Raw genomic sequence first — 20709 nt, 5'->3', positions numbered from 1 at the left:
CACCTGCGGTTTCCACAGCCACATATTCCTGTATAATACAATGTCATGATAACCCTAATTATCATGACTCTAATTTAAGGTTGGGTTTCAAATCACATTTTCAGAAGAGGAATAGTAGAACTAGGCAGGGTTTATGACTATCCAACTAACAGTAGAACAGTAAGCTACAACTGGGTTACTGTGGCTACAACAGGGTTACTGTGGCTACAACGGGGTTACTGGGGCAACAACTGGGTTACTGGGGCAACACCTGGGTTACTGGTGCTACAACTGGGTTACTGCTGCTAATGTTACGCACAAATATCATACTCTCAAGACATACTAACATCTCACCATTACAATAACGGGAGGTTAGCATATTTGTTGGGGGGGTGTTTGTGCGTCTAACTTTCTCACTCATCATTATTCACGATTCATTCAGGATTATCCTTAACCATGGTAACATCCACATTGATCTAGAAGTGTTTAGAAACATAGTGTTCTTATTGACATTCAAAGTGACTCCAAAATGGCACAATACATTGTTCATCAGTCATTTCTATTTGGCACAACGATCTGAAAAACAACCAAAACAAACAGCAAATGCATCCAACAACTTTGTAGAGTCACAAGCTTGATGTAATCATTGTGTGCTATGAATATGGGACCAAGTACTAAACGTTTGACTATTTTAATACAGAAGTGAATTTGTCCCAATACTTTTGGGCCCCTAAAATGGGGGTACTATGTACAAAAAGTGCTGTAACTTCTAAACGGTTCACCTGATGTGGATGAAAATACCCTCAAATTAAAGCTGACAGTCTCTACTTTAACCCCATTGTATCATTTCAAATCCAAAGTGCTGGAGTACAGAGTCAAAGCAACAACAAAAATGTCACTGTCACAATATTTTTTGAAGGTCACTGTATATACAATGCATTCCGAAGGTATTCAAACCCCTTTAATTTCCCCAAATTTCGTTACGTTACAGCCTTATTCTAAAATGTATTAAATCGTTTTTTCCCCCTCAATCTACACACAATAGCCCATGATGACACAGCAAACACAGGCCTTTAGATTTATTAATTTAAAAATAAAAACGGAAATATCACATTTTACGTAAGTATTCAGACCCTTTACTCAGTACTTTGTTGAAGCACCTTTGGCAGCGACTACAGCCTTAAGTCTTGGATATGATGCTATATGAGCTTGGCACACCTGTATTTGGGGAGTTCCTCCCATTCCTCTCTGCAGATCCTCTCAAGCTCTGTCAGGTTGAATGGGGAGTGTTGCTGCACAGTCATTTTCAGGTCACTCCAGAGATGTTCAATCAGGCTGGGCCACGCAAGGACATTCAGAACCTTTGCCCCAGTCTGAGGTCCTGAGCACTCTGGAGCAGGTTTTCATCAAGGATCTCTCTGTACTTTGCTCCGTCCATCTTTCCCTCGATCCTGACTTCCAGTTCCTGCCACTGAAAAACATCCGCACAGCATGATGCTGCCACTACCATGCTTCACCATAGGGATGGTGCCAGGTTTCCTCCAGACGTGACACTTGGCATTCAGGCCAAATAGTTCAATCTTGGTTTCACCAGATCAGAGAATCTTATTTCTCATGGTCTGAGTCCTTTAGGTGTTTTTTTTGGCAAACTCCAAACAGGTTCTCATGTGCCTTTTCCTGAGGAGTGGCTTCCGTCTGACCACTAACATAAAGGCCTGATTGGTGGAGTGCTGCAGAGATGGTTGTGCTTCTGGAAGGTTCTCTAGGAAGAGTCTGGTGGTTCCAAACTTCTTCCATTTAAATGAATGAGGCCACTGTGTTCTTGGGGACCTTCAATACTGCAGACATTTGTTGGTACCCTTCCCCAGATCTGTGCCTCGACACAATCCTGTCTCGGAGATCTTCGGACAATTCTTTGTCAACTGTGGGACTGTTAATATAATCCAAATCATGTCCAATCAATTTAATTTACCACAGGTGGACTCCAATCAAGTTGTAGAAACATCTCAAGAATGATCAATGGAAACAGGATGCACCAGAGCTCAATTTGGAGTCTCATAACAAAGGGTCTGAATACTTGTGTAAATAAGGTATGTTATTTTTAATACATTTGGAAACATTTTGAAAAATTTGTTTTCGCTTTGTAGAATAAATAAATATTTTTTTGAATAAGGCTGTAACGTAAAAATAAATGTGGAAAAGGGGAAGGGGTCTGAATACTTTCCGAATGCACTGTATACACAGTGAACAAAACATTAGGAACACCTTCCGAATATTGAGGTGCGACCCCTTTTGATCTCAGAACAACCTTAATTCGTTGGGGCCTGGACTCTACAAGGTGTCGAAAGCATTCCACAAGGATGCTGGCCCATGTTGACTCCAATGCTTCCCACAGCTGTGTCAAGATGGCTGGAGGTCCTTTGTGTGGTGGACCATTCTTGATACACACAGGAAACTGTTGAGTGTGAAAAACCCAGCAGCGCTGCCGTCCTTGACACAAACCGGTGCACCTGGCACCTACTACCATATCCCGTTCAAAGGCACTGAAATATCTTGTCTTGCCCATTCACCCTCTGAATGGCACAAATACACAATCCATGCCTCAAGGCTGAAGAATCCTTCTTTAACCCGTCTCCTCCCCTTCATCTACACTGAATGAAGTGGATTTAACAGGTGACATCAATAAGGGATCATAACTTTCACCTGGTCAGTCTGTCATGGAAAGAGCAGGTGTTCTTAATGTTTTGTACATTCAGTGTGTATGTCTAGAGGCCTATGGGTTCCTTATTCCCTATATAGTGACCAGGGGCCCATAGTGCTCTATATAGGGAATAGGGTCCCATTTGGGACAGGCCCACTCAGTGCTAATATAAACTCAATAATAATCTTCCTCCTCCTCCTCAGGCACTGCTTCAAGCTCATTGTCATCTACATCCTCTTCCTCCTCCTCCTCCATGTGGTAGTCTTCAGGACCACTCAGCAGCAGCCTGGTCTGGTTGATCACTACTTTATCATCCAGGTTCAGAACCTGCAGGGAACACAGTCAGGTTATTAGATGAAGGGGGTGAGACGTGTGTGTGTGTGTGTGTGTGTGTGTGTGTGTGTGTGTGTGTGTGTGCAGTACCTCAGGAGGACTGGCAGGTTGTGAAGGACCCTCCTCTGTCTGAGCGTTGATGATACACTTCAGGGCCCCTTCTTCAAACTAAAACATTAATACACTGTTCAGACCACATGAATTCACTGAACACTATATACTAACCCTAATACAGTGAACACTATATACTAACCCTAATACACTAAACACTATATACAAACCCTAATACACTGAACACTATATACTAACCCTAATACAGTGAACACTATATATTAACCCTAATACACTAAACACTATATACTAACCCTAATACACTAAACACTATATACTAACCCTAATACAGTGAACACTATATACTAACCCTAATACAGTGAACACTATATATTAACCCTAATACAGTGAACACTATATACTAACCCTAATACAGTGAACACTATATATTAACCCTAATACACTAAACACTATATACTAACCCTAATACACAGAACAGACCACATTAATACACTGTTCAGACCACATGAATTCACTGAACACTATATACTAACCCTAATACAGTGAACACTATATACTAACCCTAATACAGTGAACACTATATACTAACCCTAATACAGTGAACACTATATACTAACCCTAATACACTGAACACTATATACTAACCCTAATACAGTGAACACTATATACTAACCTAATACAGTGAACACTATATACTAACCCTAATACACTGAACACTATATACTAACCCTAATACAGTGAACACTATATACTAACCCTAATACACTAAACACTACATACTAACCCTAATACAGTGAACACTATATACTAACCCTAATACACAGAACAGACCACATTAATACACTGAACACTATATACTAACCCTAATACAGTGAACACTACATACTAACCCTAATACAGTGAACACTACATACTAACCCTAATACAGTGAACACTATATATTAACCCTAATACACTGAACACTATATACTAACCCTAATACACTGAACATTATATACTAACCCTAATACAGTGAACACTACATACTAACCCTAATACAGTGAACACTATATACTAACCCTAATACAGTGAACACTATATATTAACCCTAATACACTAAACACTATATACTAACCCTAATACACTGAACACTATATACTAACCCTAATACAGTGAACACTATATACTAACCCTAATACAGTGAACACTATATATTAACCCTAATACAGTGAACACTATATATTAACCCTAATACACTGAACACTATATACTAACCCTAATACAGTGAACACTATATACTAACCTAATACAGTGAACACTATATATTAACCCTAATACACTGAACAGACCACATTAATACACTGTTCAGACCACATTAATACACTGAACATTATATACTAACCCTAATACAGTGAACACTATATATTAACCCTAATACAGTGAACACTATATATTAACCCTAATACACTGAACACTATATACTAACCCTAATACAGTGAACACTATATACTAACCCTAATACAGTGAACACTATATACTAACCCTAATACACTAAACACTATATACAAACCCTAATACACTGAACACTATATACTAACCCTAATACAGTGAACACTATATATTAACCCTAATACACTAAACACTATATACTAACCCTAATACACTGAACACTATATACTAACCCTAATACACTAAACACTATATACTAACCCTAATACACAGAACAGACCACATTAATACACTGAACATTATATACTAACCCTAATACAGTGAACACTATATATTAACCCTAATACACTAAACACTATATACTAACCCTAATACACAGAACAGACCACATTAATACACTGAACACTATATACTAACCCTAATACAGTGAACACTACATACTAACCCTAATACAGTGAACACTATATATTAACCCTAATACACTGAACACTATATACTAACCCTAATACACTGAACATTATATACTAACCCTAATACACTGAACACTATATACTAACCCTAATACACTGAACAGACCACATTAATACACTGAACACTACATACTAACCCTAATACACTGAACAGACCACATTAATACACTGTTCAGACCACATTAATACACTGAACACTATTTACTAACCCTAATACACAGAACAGACCACATGAATTCACTGTTCAGACCACATTAATACACTGAACACTATTTACTAACCCTAATACACAGAACAGACCACATTAATACACTGAACACTACATACTAACCCTAATACAGTGAACACTATATATTAACCCTAATACAGTGAACACTATATACAAACCCTAATACACTGAACATTATATACTAACCCTAATACAGTGAACACTATATATTAACCCTAATACACTGAACACTATATACAAACCCTAATACACTGAACATTATATACTAACCCTAATACACTGAACATTATATACTAACCCTAATACAGTGAACACTATATATTAACCCTAATACAGTGAACACTATATATTAACCCTAATACACTGAACACTATATACAAACCCTAATACACTGAACATTATATACTAACCCTAATACACTGAACATTATATACTAACCCTAATACAGTGAACACTATATATTAACCCTAATACACTGAACACTATATACAAACCCTAATACACTGAACATATACTAACCCTAATACACAGAACAGACCACATGAATTCACTGTTCAGACCACATTAATACACTGAACAGACCACATTAATACACTGAACACTATGTACTAACCCTAATACACTGAACACTATATACTAACCCTAATACACAGAACAGACCACATTAATACACTGAACACTATATACTAACCCTAATACAGTGAACACTATATATTAACCCTAATACACTGAACATTATATACTAAACCTAATACACAGAACAGACCACATGAATTCACTGTTCAGACCACATTAATACACTGAACACTATACTAACCCTAATACACTGAACAGACCACATTAATACACTGAACACTACAGTTGAAGTGGGAAGTTTACATACACCTAAACCAATTTTTTTCACAATTCCTGACATTTAATCCTAGTAAAAATTCCCTGTCTTAGGTCAGTTAGGATCACCACTTTATTTTAAGAATGTGACATGTCAGAATAATAGTAGAGAGAGATTTATTTCAGCTTTTATTTCTTTAATCACATTCCCAGTGGGTCAGAAGTTTACATACACTCAATTAGTATTTGGTAGCATTGCCTTTAAATTGTTTAACTTGGGTCAAACGTTTCGGTGCGCCTTCCACAAGCTTCCCACAATAAGTTGGGTGAATTTTGGCCCATTCCCCATTCCTCCTGACAGAGCTGGTGTAACTGAGTCAGGTTTGTAGGCCTCCTTGCTCGCACATGCTTTTCAGTTCTGCCCACACATTTTCTATAGGATTGACGTCAGGGCTTTGTGATGGCCACTCCAATACCTTGACTTTGTGGCTCTTAAGCCATTTTTCCACAATTTTGGAAGTATGCTTGGGGTCATTGTCCATTTGGAAGACCCATTTTAACCTTTAACTTCCTGACTGATGTCTTGAGATGTTGCTTCAATATATCCACATAACTTTCCCTCCTCATGATGCCATCTATTTTGTGAAGTGCACCAGTCCCTCCTGCAGCAAAGCACCCCTACAACATGATGCTGCCACCCCCATGCTTCACGGTTGGGATGGTGTTCTTCGGCTTGCAAGCCTCCCCCTTTTCCCTCCAAACATAATGATGGCCAATATGGAAAACAGTTCTATTTTTGTTTCATCAGACCAGAGGACATTTCTCCAAAAAGTACGATCTTTGTCCCCATGTGCAGTTGCAAACCATAGTCTGGATTTTTATGGCGGTTTTGGAGCAGTGGCTTCTTCCTTGCTGAGCGGCCTTTCGGGTTATGTCGATATAGAACTCGTTTTACTGTCGATATCGATACTTTTGTACCGGTTTCCTCCAGCATCTTCACAAGGTCCTTTGCTGTTGTTCTGGAATTGATTTGCACTTTTCACACCAAAGTACGTTCATCTCTAGGAGACAGAAAGCGTCTCCTTCCTGAGCGGGATGATGGCTGCATGGTCCCATGGTGTTTATACTTGTGTACTATTGTTTGTACAGATGAACGTGGTACCTTCAGGCATTTGGAAATTGCTCCCAAGGATGAATCAGACTTGTAGAGGTCTAGAATTTATTTTCTGAGGTCTTGGCTGATTTCTTTTGATTTTCCCATGATGTCAAGCAAAGAGGCACTGAGTTTGAAGGTAGTCCTTGAAATACATCCACAGGTACACCTCCAATTGACTCAAATGATGTAATTTAGCCAATCAGAAGCTTCTAAAGCCATGATATCATTCTCTGGAATTTTCCAAGCTGTTTAAAGGCATAGTCAACTTAGTGTATGTAAACTTCTGACCCACTGGAATTGTGATACAGTGAATTATAAGTGAAATAATCTGTCTGTAAACAATTGTTAGAAAAATTAGATGTAGATGTCCTAACCGACTTGCCAAAACTATAGTTTGTTAACTAGAGATTTGTGGAGTGGTTGAACAACGAGTTTAAATAACTCCAACCTAAGTGTATGTAAACTTCCGACTTCAACTGTATATCCTACATATTAACCCTACTACACTGAACAACAATATAAATATATACTACATATTAACCCTACTACACTGAACAACAATATATACTACATACTAACCCTACTACACTGAACAACAATATATACTACATACTAACCCTACTACACTGAACAACAATATATACTACATACTAACCCTACTACACTGAACAACAATATATACTACATACTAACCCTACTATACTGAACAACAATATATACTACATACTAACCCTACTATACTGAACAACAATATATACTACATACTAACCCTACTATACAATATATACTACATACTAACCCTACTATACAATATATACTACATACTAACCCTACTATACCGAACAACAATATATACTACATACTAACCCTACTATACTGAACAACAATGTATACTACATGCTAACCCTACTATACTAAACAGTATATATGACATACTAACCCTACTATACTGAACAACAATGTATACTACATGCTAACCCTACTATACTAAACAGTATATGACATACTAACCCTACTATACTAAACAGTATATATGACATACTAACCCTACTATACTAAACAGTATATATGACATACTAACCCTACTATACTAAACAACAATATTAACACAACATGTAAAGTATTGTTCCCATGTTTCATGAGCTGAAATAAAATATCCCAGAAATGTTCCATACGCACAAAAAGCTTATCTCTCAAATGTTGTACATAAATTAGCTTACATCTCTGTTAGTGAGCATTTCTCCTTTGCCAAGATAATCCTGACAGGTGTGGCCAATCAAGAAGCTGATTAAACAGCATGATCATTACACAGGTGCACCTTCTATTTATGTTTTATTTTAATTCAACCATTATTTAACTCGGCAAGTCGGTTAGGAACAAATTCTTATTTACAATGACGACTCACCGGGGAACTGCCTTTTTCGGGGAAGAACGACAGATTTTTACCTTGTCAGCTCGGGGAGTCGATCCAGCAACCTTTTGGTTACTGGCCCAACGCTCTAACCACTAGGCTACCTGCTGCCCCAATTGATTGTGCCGAGGACAATAAAAGGCCACTCAATGTGCAGTTTTGTCACACAACACAATGTCTCATGTTTAGAGGGAGCGTGCAATTGTCATACTGACTGCAGGAATGTCCACCAGAGCTGTTGCCAGATTAAATGTTGATTTCTTTACCATAAGTCACCTCCTACATCGTTTTTGAGAATTTGGCAGTACGTCCAACAGGCCTCACAACCTCAGACCATGTGTAACCACGCCAGCCCAGGATCTCCACATCCGACTTCTACACCTGCAGGATCGTCTGAGACCATCCACCCGGACAGCTGATGAAACTGCACAACCAAAGATTTTCAGCACAAACTGTCATAAACCGTCTCAGGGAAGCTCATCTGTGTGCTCTTCGTCCTCACCTGGGTCTTGACTTGACTGCAGTTCAGCGTCGTAACTGACTTCAGTGGGTAAATGTTGACCTTTGATGGCCACTGGCACGCTGGAGAAGTGTGCTCTTCATGGATCAATCCCGGTTTCAACTGTACCGGGCAGATGGCAGACGTCGTGAATGAAGTCGTGTTGGCAAGCAGTTTGCTGATGCCAACATTGTGAACAGAGTGCTGCACGGTGGAGGTGGGGTTATGGTATGGGCAGGCATAAGCTACAGACAACGAACACAATTGCATTTTATCAATGGCAATTTGAATGGACAGAGATACCGTGACGAGATCCTGAGTCCCATTGTCGTGCCATTCAACCGCTGCCATCACCTCATGTTTCAGCATGATAAAGCATGGCCCCATGTCGCAAGGATCTGGACACAATTCCTGGAAGCTGAAAATGTCCCAGTTCTTCCATGACCTGCATACTCACCAGACATGTCACCCATTGATCATGTTTGGGATGCTCTGGATCGACGTGTATGACAGCATGTTCCCACCAATATCCATCAACTTCACACAGCCATTGAAGAGGAGTGGGACAACATTCCACAGGCCACAATCAACAGCCTGATCAACTCCTATGTGAAGGAGATGTGTCACACTGCATGAGGTAAATGGTGGTCACACCAGATACTGACTGGTTTTCTGATCCACATCCCTACCTTTTATTTTAAGGTATCTGTGACCAACAGATGCATATCTGTATTCACAGTCATGTGAAATCCATAGATTAGGGCCTAATTAATTGATTTAAATTGACTGATTTCCTTATATGAACTGTAACTGAGTAAATTGTTGCATGTTGTGTTTATATTTTTGTTCAGTGTAGGTGACATCAACCATCAGCCTCTAACAACAATCCTATTACGGGTGACATCAACCATCTGCCTCCAACAACAATCCTTTTACTATTACAATCCACATATTATGGATGTTGAACCAGACAGTGGCCCTGCGTTGGACCAGACAGAGGCCCTGCGTTGGACCAGGCAGTGGCCCTGCGTTGGACCAGGCAGTGGCCCTGCGTTGGACCAGGCATTGGCCCTGCGTTGGACCAGGCAGTGGCCCTGCCAGGCAGTGGCCCTTGGCCCAGTGGCCCTGCGTTGGACCAGGCAGTGGCCCTGCGTTGGACCAGGCAGTGGCCCTGCGTTGGACCAGACAGTGGCCCTGCGTTGGACCAGACAGTGGCCCTGCGTTGGACCAGACAGTGGCCCTGCGTTGGACCAGACAGTGGCCCTGCGTTGGACCAGACAGTGGCCCTGCGTTGGACCAGACAGTGGCCTTCCCTCCCCTCCTTGGAGTAATTGCTGATCTAACGTGATTGATTGGATGTATAAAAGCTTCCACTGCAGAGGCTAATCTATTCAGGAGTGTAGACTGTAGACGTACCTTGAGTCTGTTGAGTTGGTCCTGCAGCATAACTTTAATCTTCAGGAGAGTCTCCTCCTCCTTCTTCAGCTCCTGTAGACGACTCAACATGGTGCCTGGTGGAGTTAAACCATTATTATAAACTGGGTGGTTCCAGCCCTGAATACTGATTGGCTGACAGCCGTGGTATATCGTATACCACAGGTATGACAAAACATATTTTTACTGCTCTAATTAAGTTGGTAACCAGTTTATAATAGCAATAAGGCACCTCCGGGGTTTGTGGTATATGGCCAATATACCACAGCTAAGGGCTCTATCCAGGGACTCCACATTGTGTCGTGCGTAAAAAAGTCCTTAGCCATGATATATTAGCCATATACCACTCCCCCTTGGGCCTTATTGTTTATCTATATACTGAGAGGGAGAGACTTTCATATCACATCAAAATAATTTCAGAAATGCTAAATACACCGGTTGAATATACATTTTTATATATATTTTATATATATATATATATATATATATGACAGAGAGATTTTTTAAAACCTTTATTTAACTAGGCAAGTCAGTTAAGAACAAATTCATATATACAATGACGGCCTACCAAAAGGCCTGCTGCGGGGACGGGCGCTGGGATTAGAAATATAGGACAAAAACACACATGACAAGAGAGACACCACAACACTACATAAAGAAAGACCTAAAACAACAACACAACATGGTAGCAACACAACATGGCAGCAGTACAACATGGTACAAACATTGGGCACAGACAAAAGCACAAAGGGCAAGAAGGTAGAGACAACAATACATCACGTGAAGCAGCCACAACTGTTAGTAAGTGTCCATGATTGAGTCTTTGAATGAAGAGATGGAGATAAATTGCAGCCGACCGCGTGGGAAACCTAAACCTATAAAAAAGTGTGTATCAATTTAACCTTTTGTTTTTAGAAAATTATTTCTTGCCGATGTGAAAAATAAAGTGTTTATGCTTCCAAAGCCGAATATATTGATAAAAGTCACCTTTTAATTTATTTAACCAGGTAGGCCAGTTGAGAACAAGTTCTCATTTACAACTGCAACCTCGTCAAGATAAAGCAAAGCAGTGTGACACAAACAACAACACAGAGTCACACATGGAATAAACAAACGTACAGTCAATAACACAAAATAAAAATCTATGTACATTGTGTGCAAATGTAGAAGAGTAGGGAGGTAAAGGCAATAAATAGGCCATAGAGGCAAAAAATAATTACAATTTAGCATTAATACTGGAGTGATAGATGTGCAGATGATGATGTGCAAGTAGAGATACTGGGGTGCAAAAGAGCAAGAGGGTAAGTAATAATATGGGGATGAGGTAGCTGGATGGGCTATTTACAGATGGGCTGTGTACAGGTACAGTGATCTGTGAGCTGCTCTGACAGCTGATGCTTAAAGTTAGTGAGGGAGATATAAGACTCCAGCTTCAGTGATTTTTGCAATTTGTTCCAGTCATTGGCAGCAGAGAACTGGATGGAAAGGCGGCCAAAGGAGGTGTTGGCTTTGGGGATGACCAGTGAAATATACCTACTGGAGTGCAAGCTACGGGTGGGTGTTGCTATGGTGACCAGTGAGCTGAGGTAAGGTGGCGCTTTACCTAGCATAGACTTATAGATGACCTAGAGCCAGTGGGTTTGGCGACGAATATGTAGTGAGGGCTAGCCAACGAGAGCATACAGGTTGCAGTGGTGGGTAGTATATGGGGCTTTGGTGACAAAACGGATGGCACTGTGATAGACTGCATCCAATTTGCCGAGTGTTGGAGGCTATTTTGTAAATGACTTCGCCAAAGTCAAGGATCGGTAGGATAGTCCGTTTTACGAGGGTGTTTGGCAGCATGAGTGAAGGATGCTTTGTTTGCGAAATAGGAAGCCGATTCTAGATTACATTTTGGATTGGAGATGCTTAATATGAGTCTGGAAGGAGAGTTTACAGTCTAAACAGACACCTAGGTATTTATAGTTGTCCACATATTCTAAGTCAGAACTGTCCAGAGTAGTGATGCTAGTCTGGCGGGAGGGTGCGGGCAGAAATCGGTTGAAGAGCATGCACTTAGTTTTACTTGCATTTAAAAGCAGTTGGAGGCCTCTGAAGGAGTGTTATATGGCATTGAAGCTCATTTGGAGGCTTGTTAGCACAGTGCCCAAAGAAGGGCCAGAAGTATACAGAATGGTGTCGTCTGTGTAGAGGTGGATCAGTGAATCACCAGCAGCAAGAGCGACATCATTGATATATACAGAGAAAAGAGTCGGCCCGAGAATTTAACCCTGTGGCACTCCCATAGAGACTGCCAGAGGTCCGGACAACAGGCCCTACGATTTGACACCCTGAACTCTGTCTGAGAAGTAGTTGGTGAATCAGGCGATGCAGTCGTTTGAGAAGGCAAGGCTGTTGAGTCTGCCGATAAGAATGCGGTGATTGACAGAGTCAAAAGCCTTGGCCAGGTCGATGAAGACGGCTGCACAGTAATGTCTTTTATCGATGGCGGTTATGATATCGTTAAGGACCTTGAGCATGGCTGAGGTGCACCCATGATCAGCTCTGAAACCAGATTGTATAGTGGAGAAGGTACGGTGGGATTCAAAATGGTCGGTGATCTGTTTGTTAACTTGGCTTTCGAAGATTTTAGAAAGGCAGGGCAGGATGGATACAGGCCTGTAAACAGTTAGGGTCTAGCATGTCACTCCCTTTCAAGAGGGGATGACCGCGGCAGCTTTCCAATCTTTGGGGATCTCAGACGATACGAAAGAGAGGTTACTTAGGTGTCTGGTTAGACCGTAAACTCCTATTTAGAGTTAGACCTCCTAGACCTATTTCGAAACAAAGCATCCTTCACTCATGCTGCCAAACATACCCTTGTAAAACTGACCATCCTACCAATCCTCGACTTTGGCGATGTCATTTACAAAATAGCCTCCGATACTCTACTCAACAAATTGGATGCAGTCTATCACAGTGCAATCCGTTTTGTCACCAAAGCCCCATATACTACCCACCATTGCGACCTGTACGCTCTCGTTGGCTGGCCCTCGCTTCATACTCGTCGCCAAACCCACTGGCTCCATGTCATCTACAAGACCCTGCTAGGTAAAGTCCCCCCTTATCTCAGCTCGCTGGTCACCATAGCATCTCCCACCTGTAGCACACGCTCCAGCAGGTATATCTCTCTAGTCTACTCTAGTCACCCCCAAAACCTATTCTTTCTTTGGCCGCCTCTCCTTCCAGTTCTCTGCTGCCAATGACTGGAACGAACTACAAAAATCTCTGAAACTGGAAACACTTATCTCCCTCACTAGCTTTAAGCACCAACTGTCAGAGCAGCTCACAGATTACTGCACCTGTACATAGCCCACCTATAATTTAGCCCAAACAACTACCTCTTTCACAACTGTATTTAATTTATTTATTTTGCTCCTTTGCACCGCATTATTTTTATTTCTACTTTGCACATTCTTCCATTGCAAAACTACCATTCCAGTGTTTTACTTGCTATATTGTATTTACTTTGCCACCATGGCCTTTTTTGCCTTTACCTCCCTTCTCACCTCATTTGCTCACATTGTATATAGACTTGTTTATACTGTATTATTGACTGTATGTTTGTTTTACTCCATGTGTAACTCTGTGTCGTTATATCTGTCGAACTGCTTTGCTTTATCTTGGCCAGGTCGCAATTGTAAATGAGAACTTGTTCTCAACTTGCCTACCTGGTTAAATAAAGGTAAAATAAATAAATGTTCTCATGTAACTTTGTTTCCATTTTTCAACATTTTGGAACATTCTAGAACATGTGAAAAATAACCATCCCGTCTGCAGTTGATTCAATCAGGAAAACTAACCTTATCTGAAGCTAGCTAATATGCTACCAACAACAATATCGGGTTTGTAAAATCATGCACAATGGTATTGTAAATAGTTCACAACAAGTGCTTTACCGTTACAAACGCCCGTTTGTGTATCTCCTATTTGTAGCAGAAACAAATCCAAGGCTACTTGCAGGCTAGCTACGTGCACATTCCAAGTTGGTGCAGGCTTTGGTTGAATGGTGATGGCTAGCCAGCCAGCTAACATAAGCAAGCTACCTCATGTTACGTTATAACGTTGTACTGTACCATACTGTTGGTTTTAAACTGCTACTCGTAATGTTTGGGATGAAACTAGGCTTTGTGCATTAAACTGGTTAGCAATATTATCTAATGTTGTTGTAGCCTCCGTCATTCATTCATTCACGTGGGTTGCTTCCAGACATTTCCGGTTCTAGTTGCAGTCCATAACAGCTTGACGTGATCCTTTGGTGACACCTTGTGGTCTCCGACTTCATTACATTTAGACCCTTCTTGTGATTGAAAATACAGTACAAGTCAAAGGTTTGCACACACATACTCATTCCAGCCTTTTCCTTTCTTTTTACCCAGTGAAGACAACACAACTATGACATAACACATATGGAATCATGTAGTAACCAAAAAAGTGTTAAACATATCAACGTTTATTTTATTTTTAGACTCTTCAAAGTGGCCACCGTTTGCCTTGATGACAGATTTGCACACTTGGCATTCTCTCAACCAGCTTCACCTGTCACCTGGAATGCTTTTCCAGCAGTCTTGAAGGAGTTGCCATATATGTTGAGCACTTTTTTTTTGTTGAGCTGCTTTTCCTTCACTCTTCGGCCAAACCATCTCAATTGGGTTGAGGTCAGGTGATTGTGGATCCTTATTGGTCAAATAGCCCTTACACAGCCTTGAGGTGTGTTGGGTCATAGTCTTGTTGAAAAACAAATGATAGTCCCACTAAGCACAAACCAGATGGGATGGCGTATTGCTGCAGAATGCTGTGGTAACCATGCTGGTTAAGTTTGCCTTGAATTCAAAATAAATCACTGACAGTGTCAACAGCAAAGCACCCCCACACCATCACACCTCCTCCATGCTTCACAGTTGGAACCAGACATGCAGAGATCATCCGTTCATCTACTCTGCGTCTCACAAAGACATGGCGGTTGGGACCAAAAATCTCAAGTTTGGACTCATCAGACCAAAGGACAGATTCCCACCTGTCTAATGTATATTGCTCGTGTTTCTTGGCACAAGCAAGTCTCTTCTTATTGGTGTCATTTAGTAGTGGTTTCTTTGCAGCAATTCAACCATGAAGGCCTGATTCACGCAGTCTCATCTGAACAGTTGATGTTGAGATGTGTCTGTTACTTGAACTCTGTGAAGCATGTATTATATATATATATATATATATATACATAATAAGCAAAGATTTAAAAATATATATATATATTTTTTAAATCTTTGCTTATTTGAGCTGTTCTTGCCATAATATGGACTTGGGCTTTTACAAATAAGGCTGTCTTCTGTATACCACCCCTACCTTGTCACTACTCAACTGATTGGCTCAAACGTATTAAGAAGGAAAGAAATTCCCCAAATTAACTTTTAAAAAGGCACACCTATTAATTTAAATGAATTCCAGGTGACTACCGCATGAACGGGGTTGAGAGAATGCCAAGAGTGTGCAAAGCTGTCAGCAAGGCAAAGGGTGGCTAATTTGAAGAATCTCAAATCTAAAATATATTTTGATTTGTTTCACACTATTTTGGTTACTACATGATTCTATATGTGTTATTTCATAGTTTTGATGTCTTCAATATTATTCTACGATGTGGAAAATAGCAAAAATAAAGAAAAACCCTTGAATGAGTAGGTGTGTCCAAACCTTTGACTGGTACTGTATATATATATATATATTTTTTTTTTTAACCTTTATTTAACCAGGCAAGTCAGTTAATTAAGAACAAATTCTTATTTTCAATGACGGCCTGGGAACAGTGGGTTAACTGCCTGTTCAGGGGCAGAACGACAGATTTGTACCTTGTCAGCTCATATAATATGGTACTGGTACTGTATATAATATGTACATGTTTTCAGACCCCTTGACCTTTTCCACATTTTGTTACGTTACTGACTTATTCTAAAAATGGATTAAGTAAATTCCTCAGCAATCTACACACAATAGCCCATAATGACAAAGCGAAAACAGCTTTGTAGAAATTTTAGTAAATTTATAAAAAATAAAAAACAGAAATACCTTATTTACATAAGTATTCAGACCCTTTGCTATGAGACATGAAATTGAGCGCAGGTGCATCCAGTTTACATTGATCATCCTTGAGATGTTTCTACAACTTGATTGGAGTCCACCTGTAGTAAATTAAATTGATTAGACATGATTTGGAAAGGTGCACATCTGTCTATATAAGGTCCAACAGCAGACTGTGCATGTCAGAGCAAAAATCAAGCCATGAGGTCAATAGAATTGTCTGTAGAGTTCAGAGACAGGATTGTGTCAATGCACTGATCTGGGGAAGGGTACCAAAACATTTCTGCAGCATTGAAGGTCCCCAAGAACACAGTGGCCCCCATCATTCTTAAATGGAAGAAGTTTGGAACCACCAAGACTTTTCCTAGAGCTGGCTGCCCGGTCAAACTGAGCAATCGGGGGAGAAGGGCCTTGGTCAGGGAGGTGACCAAGAACCCGATGGCCACTCTGACAGAGTTCCTCTGTGGAGATGGGAGAACATTCCAGATGGACAACTATCTCTGCAGCACTCCACCAATCAGGCCTTTATGGTAGAGTGGCCAGACCGAAGCTTCTCCTCAGGAAAAGGCACATGACAGCCCACTTGGAGTTTGCCAAAAGGCACCTAAAGACTCTCAGACCATGAGAAACAAGATTCTCTGGTCTGATGAAACCAAGATTGAATTCTGAAAGCCTGAATGCCAAGCATCTGGAGGAAACCTGGCATCATCCGTACAGTGATGCACGGTGGAGGCAGCATCATGCTGTGGGGATGTTTTTCAGCAGCAGGGACAGGATCAAGGGAAAGATGAATGGAGCAAGGTACAGAGAGATCCTTCATGAAAACCTGCTCCAGAGTGCTCAGACTGGAGCGAAGGTTCGCCTTCCAACAGGACAATGACCCTAAGCACACAGCCAAGACAACGAAGGAGTGGCTTCGGGACATGTCTCTGAATGTCCTTGAGTGGCCCAGCCAAAGCCCGGACTTGAACCCGATCGAACATCTCTGGAGAGACCTGAAAATAGCTGTGCAGCGACACTCCCCATCCAACCTGACAGATCTTGAGAGGATCTGCAGAGAAGAATGGGAGTTACTCCCCAAATACAGGTGTGCCAAGCTTTTGGTGACATACCCAGGAAGACTCAAGGCTGTAATCACTGACAAAGGTGCTTCAACAAATTACTGAGTAAAGGGTCTGAATATTTATGTAAATGTGATATTTCAGTTCAAAAATTCCCCAAACCATGATTTTGCTGCATCGTTATGTGGTAATTATTGTTTTTGAATACATTTTGGAATAAGGCCATAACCTAACAATATGTGGAAAAGGGGTCAGACTGAGACTGTCAAGGTGCAAGGTAACAGACTGTTTAAAACAGACTGGGACTATCATTGTGTAAGGTAACAGACTGTATAAAACAGACTGGGACTATCATGGTTCCATAGCTGCAGGCAGAACAGTTGAAACTGGAGTAGCAGGACAACCAGGTGGAATGTGGACAGCCAGGAGTCATCAGGCCAGGTAGCCAGCCCTGGGGCATGGTCCTAGGGCTCATGTCCTCTGGGAGGGGAGAGAGAGATCGGAGAAATTGTAAATTAGTGGTCTGTTGATATCCTTCTAGTGGTGTGGGGGCTCTGCTTTGGCAAAGTGGGTGGGTTGTCCCTGTCCGGGGGTGTCGTTATACAGGGCCACAGCAGGTGGCTGGTTACTGGATCGAATCCCTGAGCTGAGAAGGTACAAATCCCTGAGCAAAACTGCACAGCCCCCACACCACTAGAGGGATATCAACAGACCACTAATTTACTACCGTGAGACATGGCTGAGTACACCATTAAGCCTAGTCCTGGAGTTTCCATTGAGCATGCTTTATAGTCCAGGAGTAGGCTTAATCCGGTTCCTAGAAACTGGCCCGTTTTAGAGTTCACACTTCTTCAAAAGGATCTGAGTTCCTATCTAAGCCAAGTCTTCTATTTCAAAGCGGTTCTACAGTGCTTAAGTGAAACACTTCATAAGAGTGGTTGATTGGTTCTCTCTCCAGTAGATTATGTCGACAGTAGATTAAATGACTGAGGTAATATGAGTTGTTTTAAGTGTCAGTACATATTTTCCCTTTCTACTCTTAAATTGATGCGATTTGTATCCCTTTTTCTCTCATATAAATGTATTTTTTCCTTGTGTTACTGTTTTGTGTGATTGTGGAAACAGAGTTATTATTGTAATGATCTTTGTTTTGTTATCACCTTTTAATAAAATGTAATTAAATAAATAAACTACTTTTTCTTTTTTGTCCAGATGCAATATCTACACCAACCCCTTTAAAGGAGAGTTAATGACAATCTTTATGGAAAGCGTGTGGAGATGTCAACCTCTATATTATAATACCATTAGCCACAAACTTACCGTGGGCTCTGATCCTACAATTTTGAACAGATGTTCTTCATAATATAATAAAACAGACAGTTAATGAGATGACTGATCATTTATTTAGCTCTTTAACAATCAGAGAAGTTGAAAAGACGGAATGTAATTGTAATGTCTTACAAATTATTTGAAGTTAAAAGGCACTTCCCAGCTAACAATAAACGTTCCCACAACTTTAGAGAATGTTCCCTTAAGAGTCTCATTAGGTCGTTGAAAGGAATGTTCCCGTGATGTGCAAGGAATGCTTCAAGAGACCATTCACTCAATGTCAAATGTAACTTACCCAGAAAGTGGTTACCATGTTCTCAGAACTTGTTAATGTTCTAGTATGGTGACTCATATTCCGAAATTGAATTTCAGCCTAAAATACATTTCTATAGTTTTTTCCTATTTTTACACTTTTCTCGACAAACATATACAATGTTGCTGAAGTTATCTAGCCAACAACCACAGATGGGGAGAGGGAGAGAGAAAGAGAATATGAACATAACAGAACCCAGCTAACAACAAACATTCCCACAATGTGAGAAAGTTCCCTTAAGAGTTTAGTTCATTAACTAACGTTTTCATAGGAATGTTCTCGTTATGTGCAAGGAATGTTTCCAAGAGACCATTCACTTAATGTCACATAGAACTTACCCAGAACATGGTTACAATGTTCTCAGAACTTAAAATAATAATGTTCTAGACACACTTCATGGGAACATTGCAAAGAAATGAATGTGTCCAGTTTCTGTGAGTTAGGAGAGTGTTCCATCAACATTCACCAAACAACCTGGTGGGTTCGAGACCCGACTCTCACATTCACCAAACATTCTGGTGGGTTCGAGACCCTACTCTCACATTCACCAAACATTCTGGTGGGTTCGAGACCCTACTCTCACATTCACCAAACATTCTGGTGGGTTCGAGACCCGACTCTCACATTCACCAAACATTCTGGTGGGTTCGAGACCCTACTCTCACATTCACCAAACATTCTGGTGGGTTCGAGACCCGACTCTCACATTCACCAAACATTCTGGTGGGTTCGAGACCCTACTCTCACATTCACCAAACATTCTGGTGGGTTCGAGACCCTACTCTCACATTCACCAAACATTCTGGTGGGTTCGAGACCCTACTCTCACATTCACCAAACATTCTGGTGGGTTCGAGACCCTACTCTCACATTCACCAAACATTCTGGTGGGTTCGAGACCCTACTCTCACATTCACCAAACATTCTGGTGGGTTCGAGACCCTCTCACATCACATTCACCAAACATTCTGGTGGGTTCGAGACCCTACTCTCACATTCACCAAACATTCTGGTGGGTTCGAGACCCTACTCTCACATTCACCAAACATTCTGGTGGGTTCGAGACTATACTCTCACATTCACCAAACATTCTGGTGGGTTCGAGACCCTACTCTCACATTCACCAAACATTCTGGTGGGTACGAGACCCTACTCTCACATTCACCAAACATTCTGGTGGGTTCGAGACCCTACTCTCACATTCACCAAACATTCTGGTGGGTACGAGACCCTACTCTCACATTCACCAAACATTCTGGTGGGTTCGAGACCCTACTCTCACATTCACCAAACATTCTGGTGGGTTCGAGACCCTACTCTCACATTCACCAAACATTCTGGTGGGTTCGAGA

General features: G+C 40.9%; 1 protein-coding gene across 1 annotated transcript; it reads right to left on the bottom strand.

Annotated features, from left to right (window-relative positions):
* Window positions 1-2621: 2621 nt before the first annotated feature.
* LOC112219171 (snRNA-activating protein complex subunit 5) lies at window positions 2622-14826 on the bottom strand. Its single transcript, XM_024380373.2, has 4 exons — window positions 14485-14826; window positions 10526-10620; window positions 3104-3181; window positions 2622-3007 (listed from the first exon to the last, which is right to left on the bottom strand). Exons 1-4 carry the CDS (start codon window positions 14618-14620, stop codon window positions 2855-2857), a joined length of 462 nt encoding a protein of 153 aa, XP_024236141.2. The 5' UTR covers window positions 14621-14826; the 3' UTR covers window positions 2622-2854.
* Between the last annotated feature and the right edge of the window lie 5883 nt (window positions 14827-20709).

This window comes from Oncorhynchus tshawytscha, linkage group LG19, assembly GCF_018296145.1.
Source record: "Oncorhynchus tshawytscha isolate Ot180627B linkage group LG19, Otsh_v2.0, whole genome shotgun sequence".
Taxonomy (NCBI): domain Eukaryota; kingdom Metazoa; phylum Chordata; class Actinopteri; order Salmoniformes; family Salmonidae; genus Oncorhynchus; species Oncorhynchus tshawytscha.
The sequence above is the reverse complement of the archived record's forward strand: the minus strand, read 5'-3'. Positions and strand labels throughout refer to the sequence as shown.

Excerpts from the sequence above, each read along its gene's own strand:
- LOC112219171 (XM_024380373.2), bottom strand. The coding sequence starts at position 14,620 with ATGTTAGCTGGCTGGCTAGCCATCACCATTCAACCAAAGCCTGCACCA. Across the intron at positions 10,621-14,484 it reads ACAAACGGGCGTTTGTAACG|GCACCATGTTGAGTCGTCTA; the intron begins GTAAAGCACTTG and ends TAACTCCACCAG. Across the intron at positions 3,182-10,525 it reads ACCAACTCAACAGACTCAAG|TTTGAAGAAGGGGCCCTGAA; the intron begins GTACGTCTACAG and ends TTAATGTTTTAG.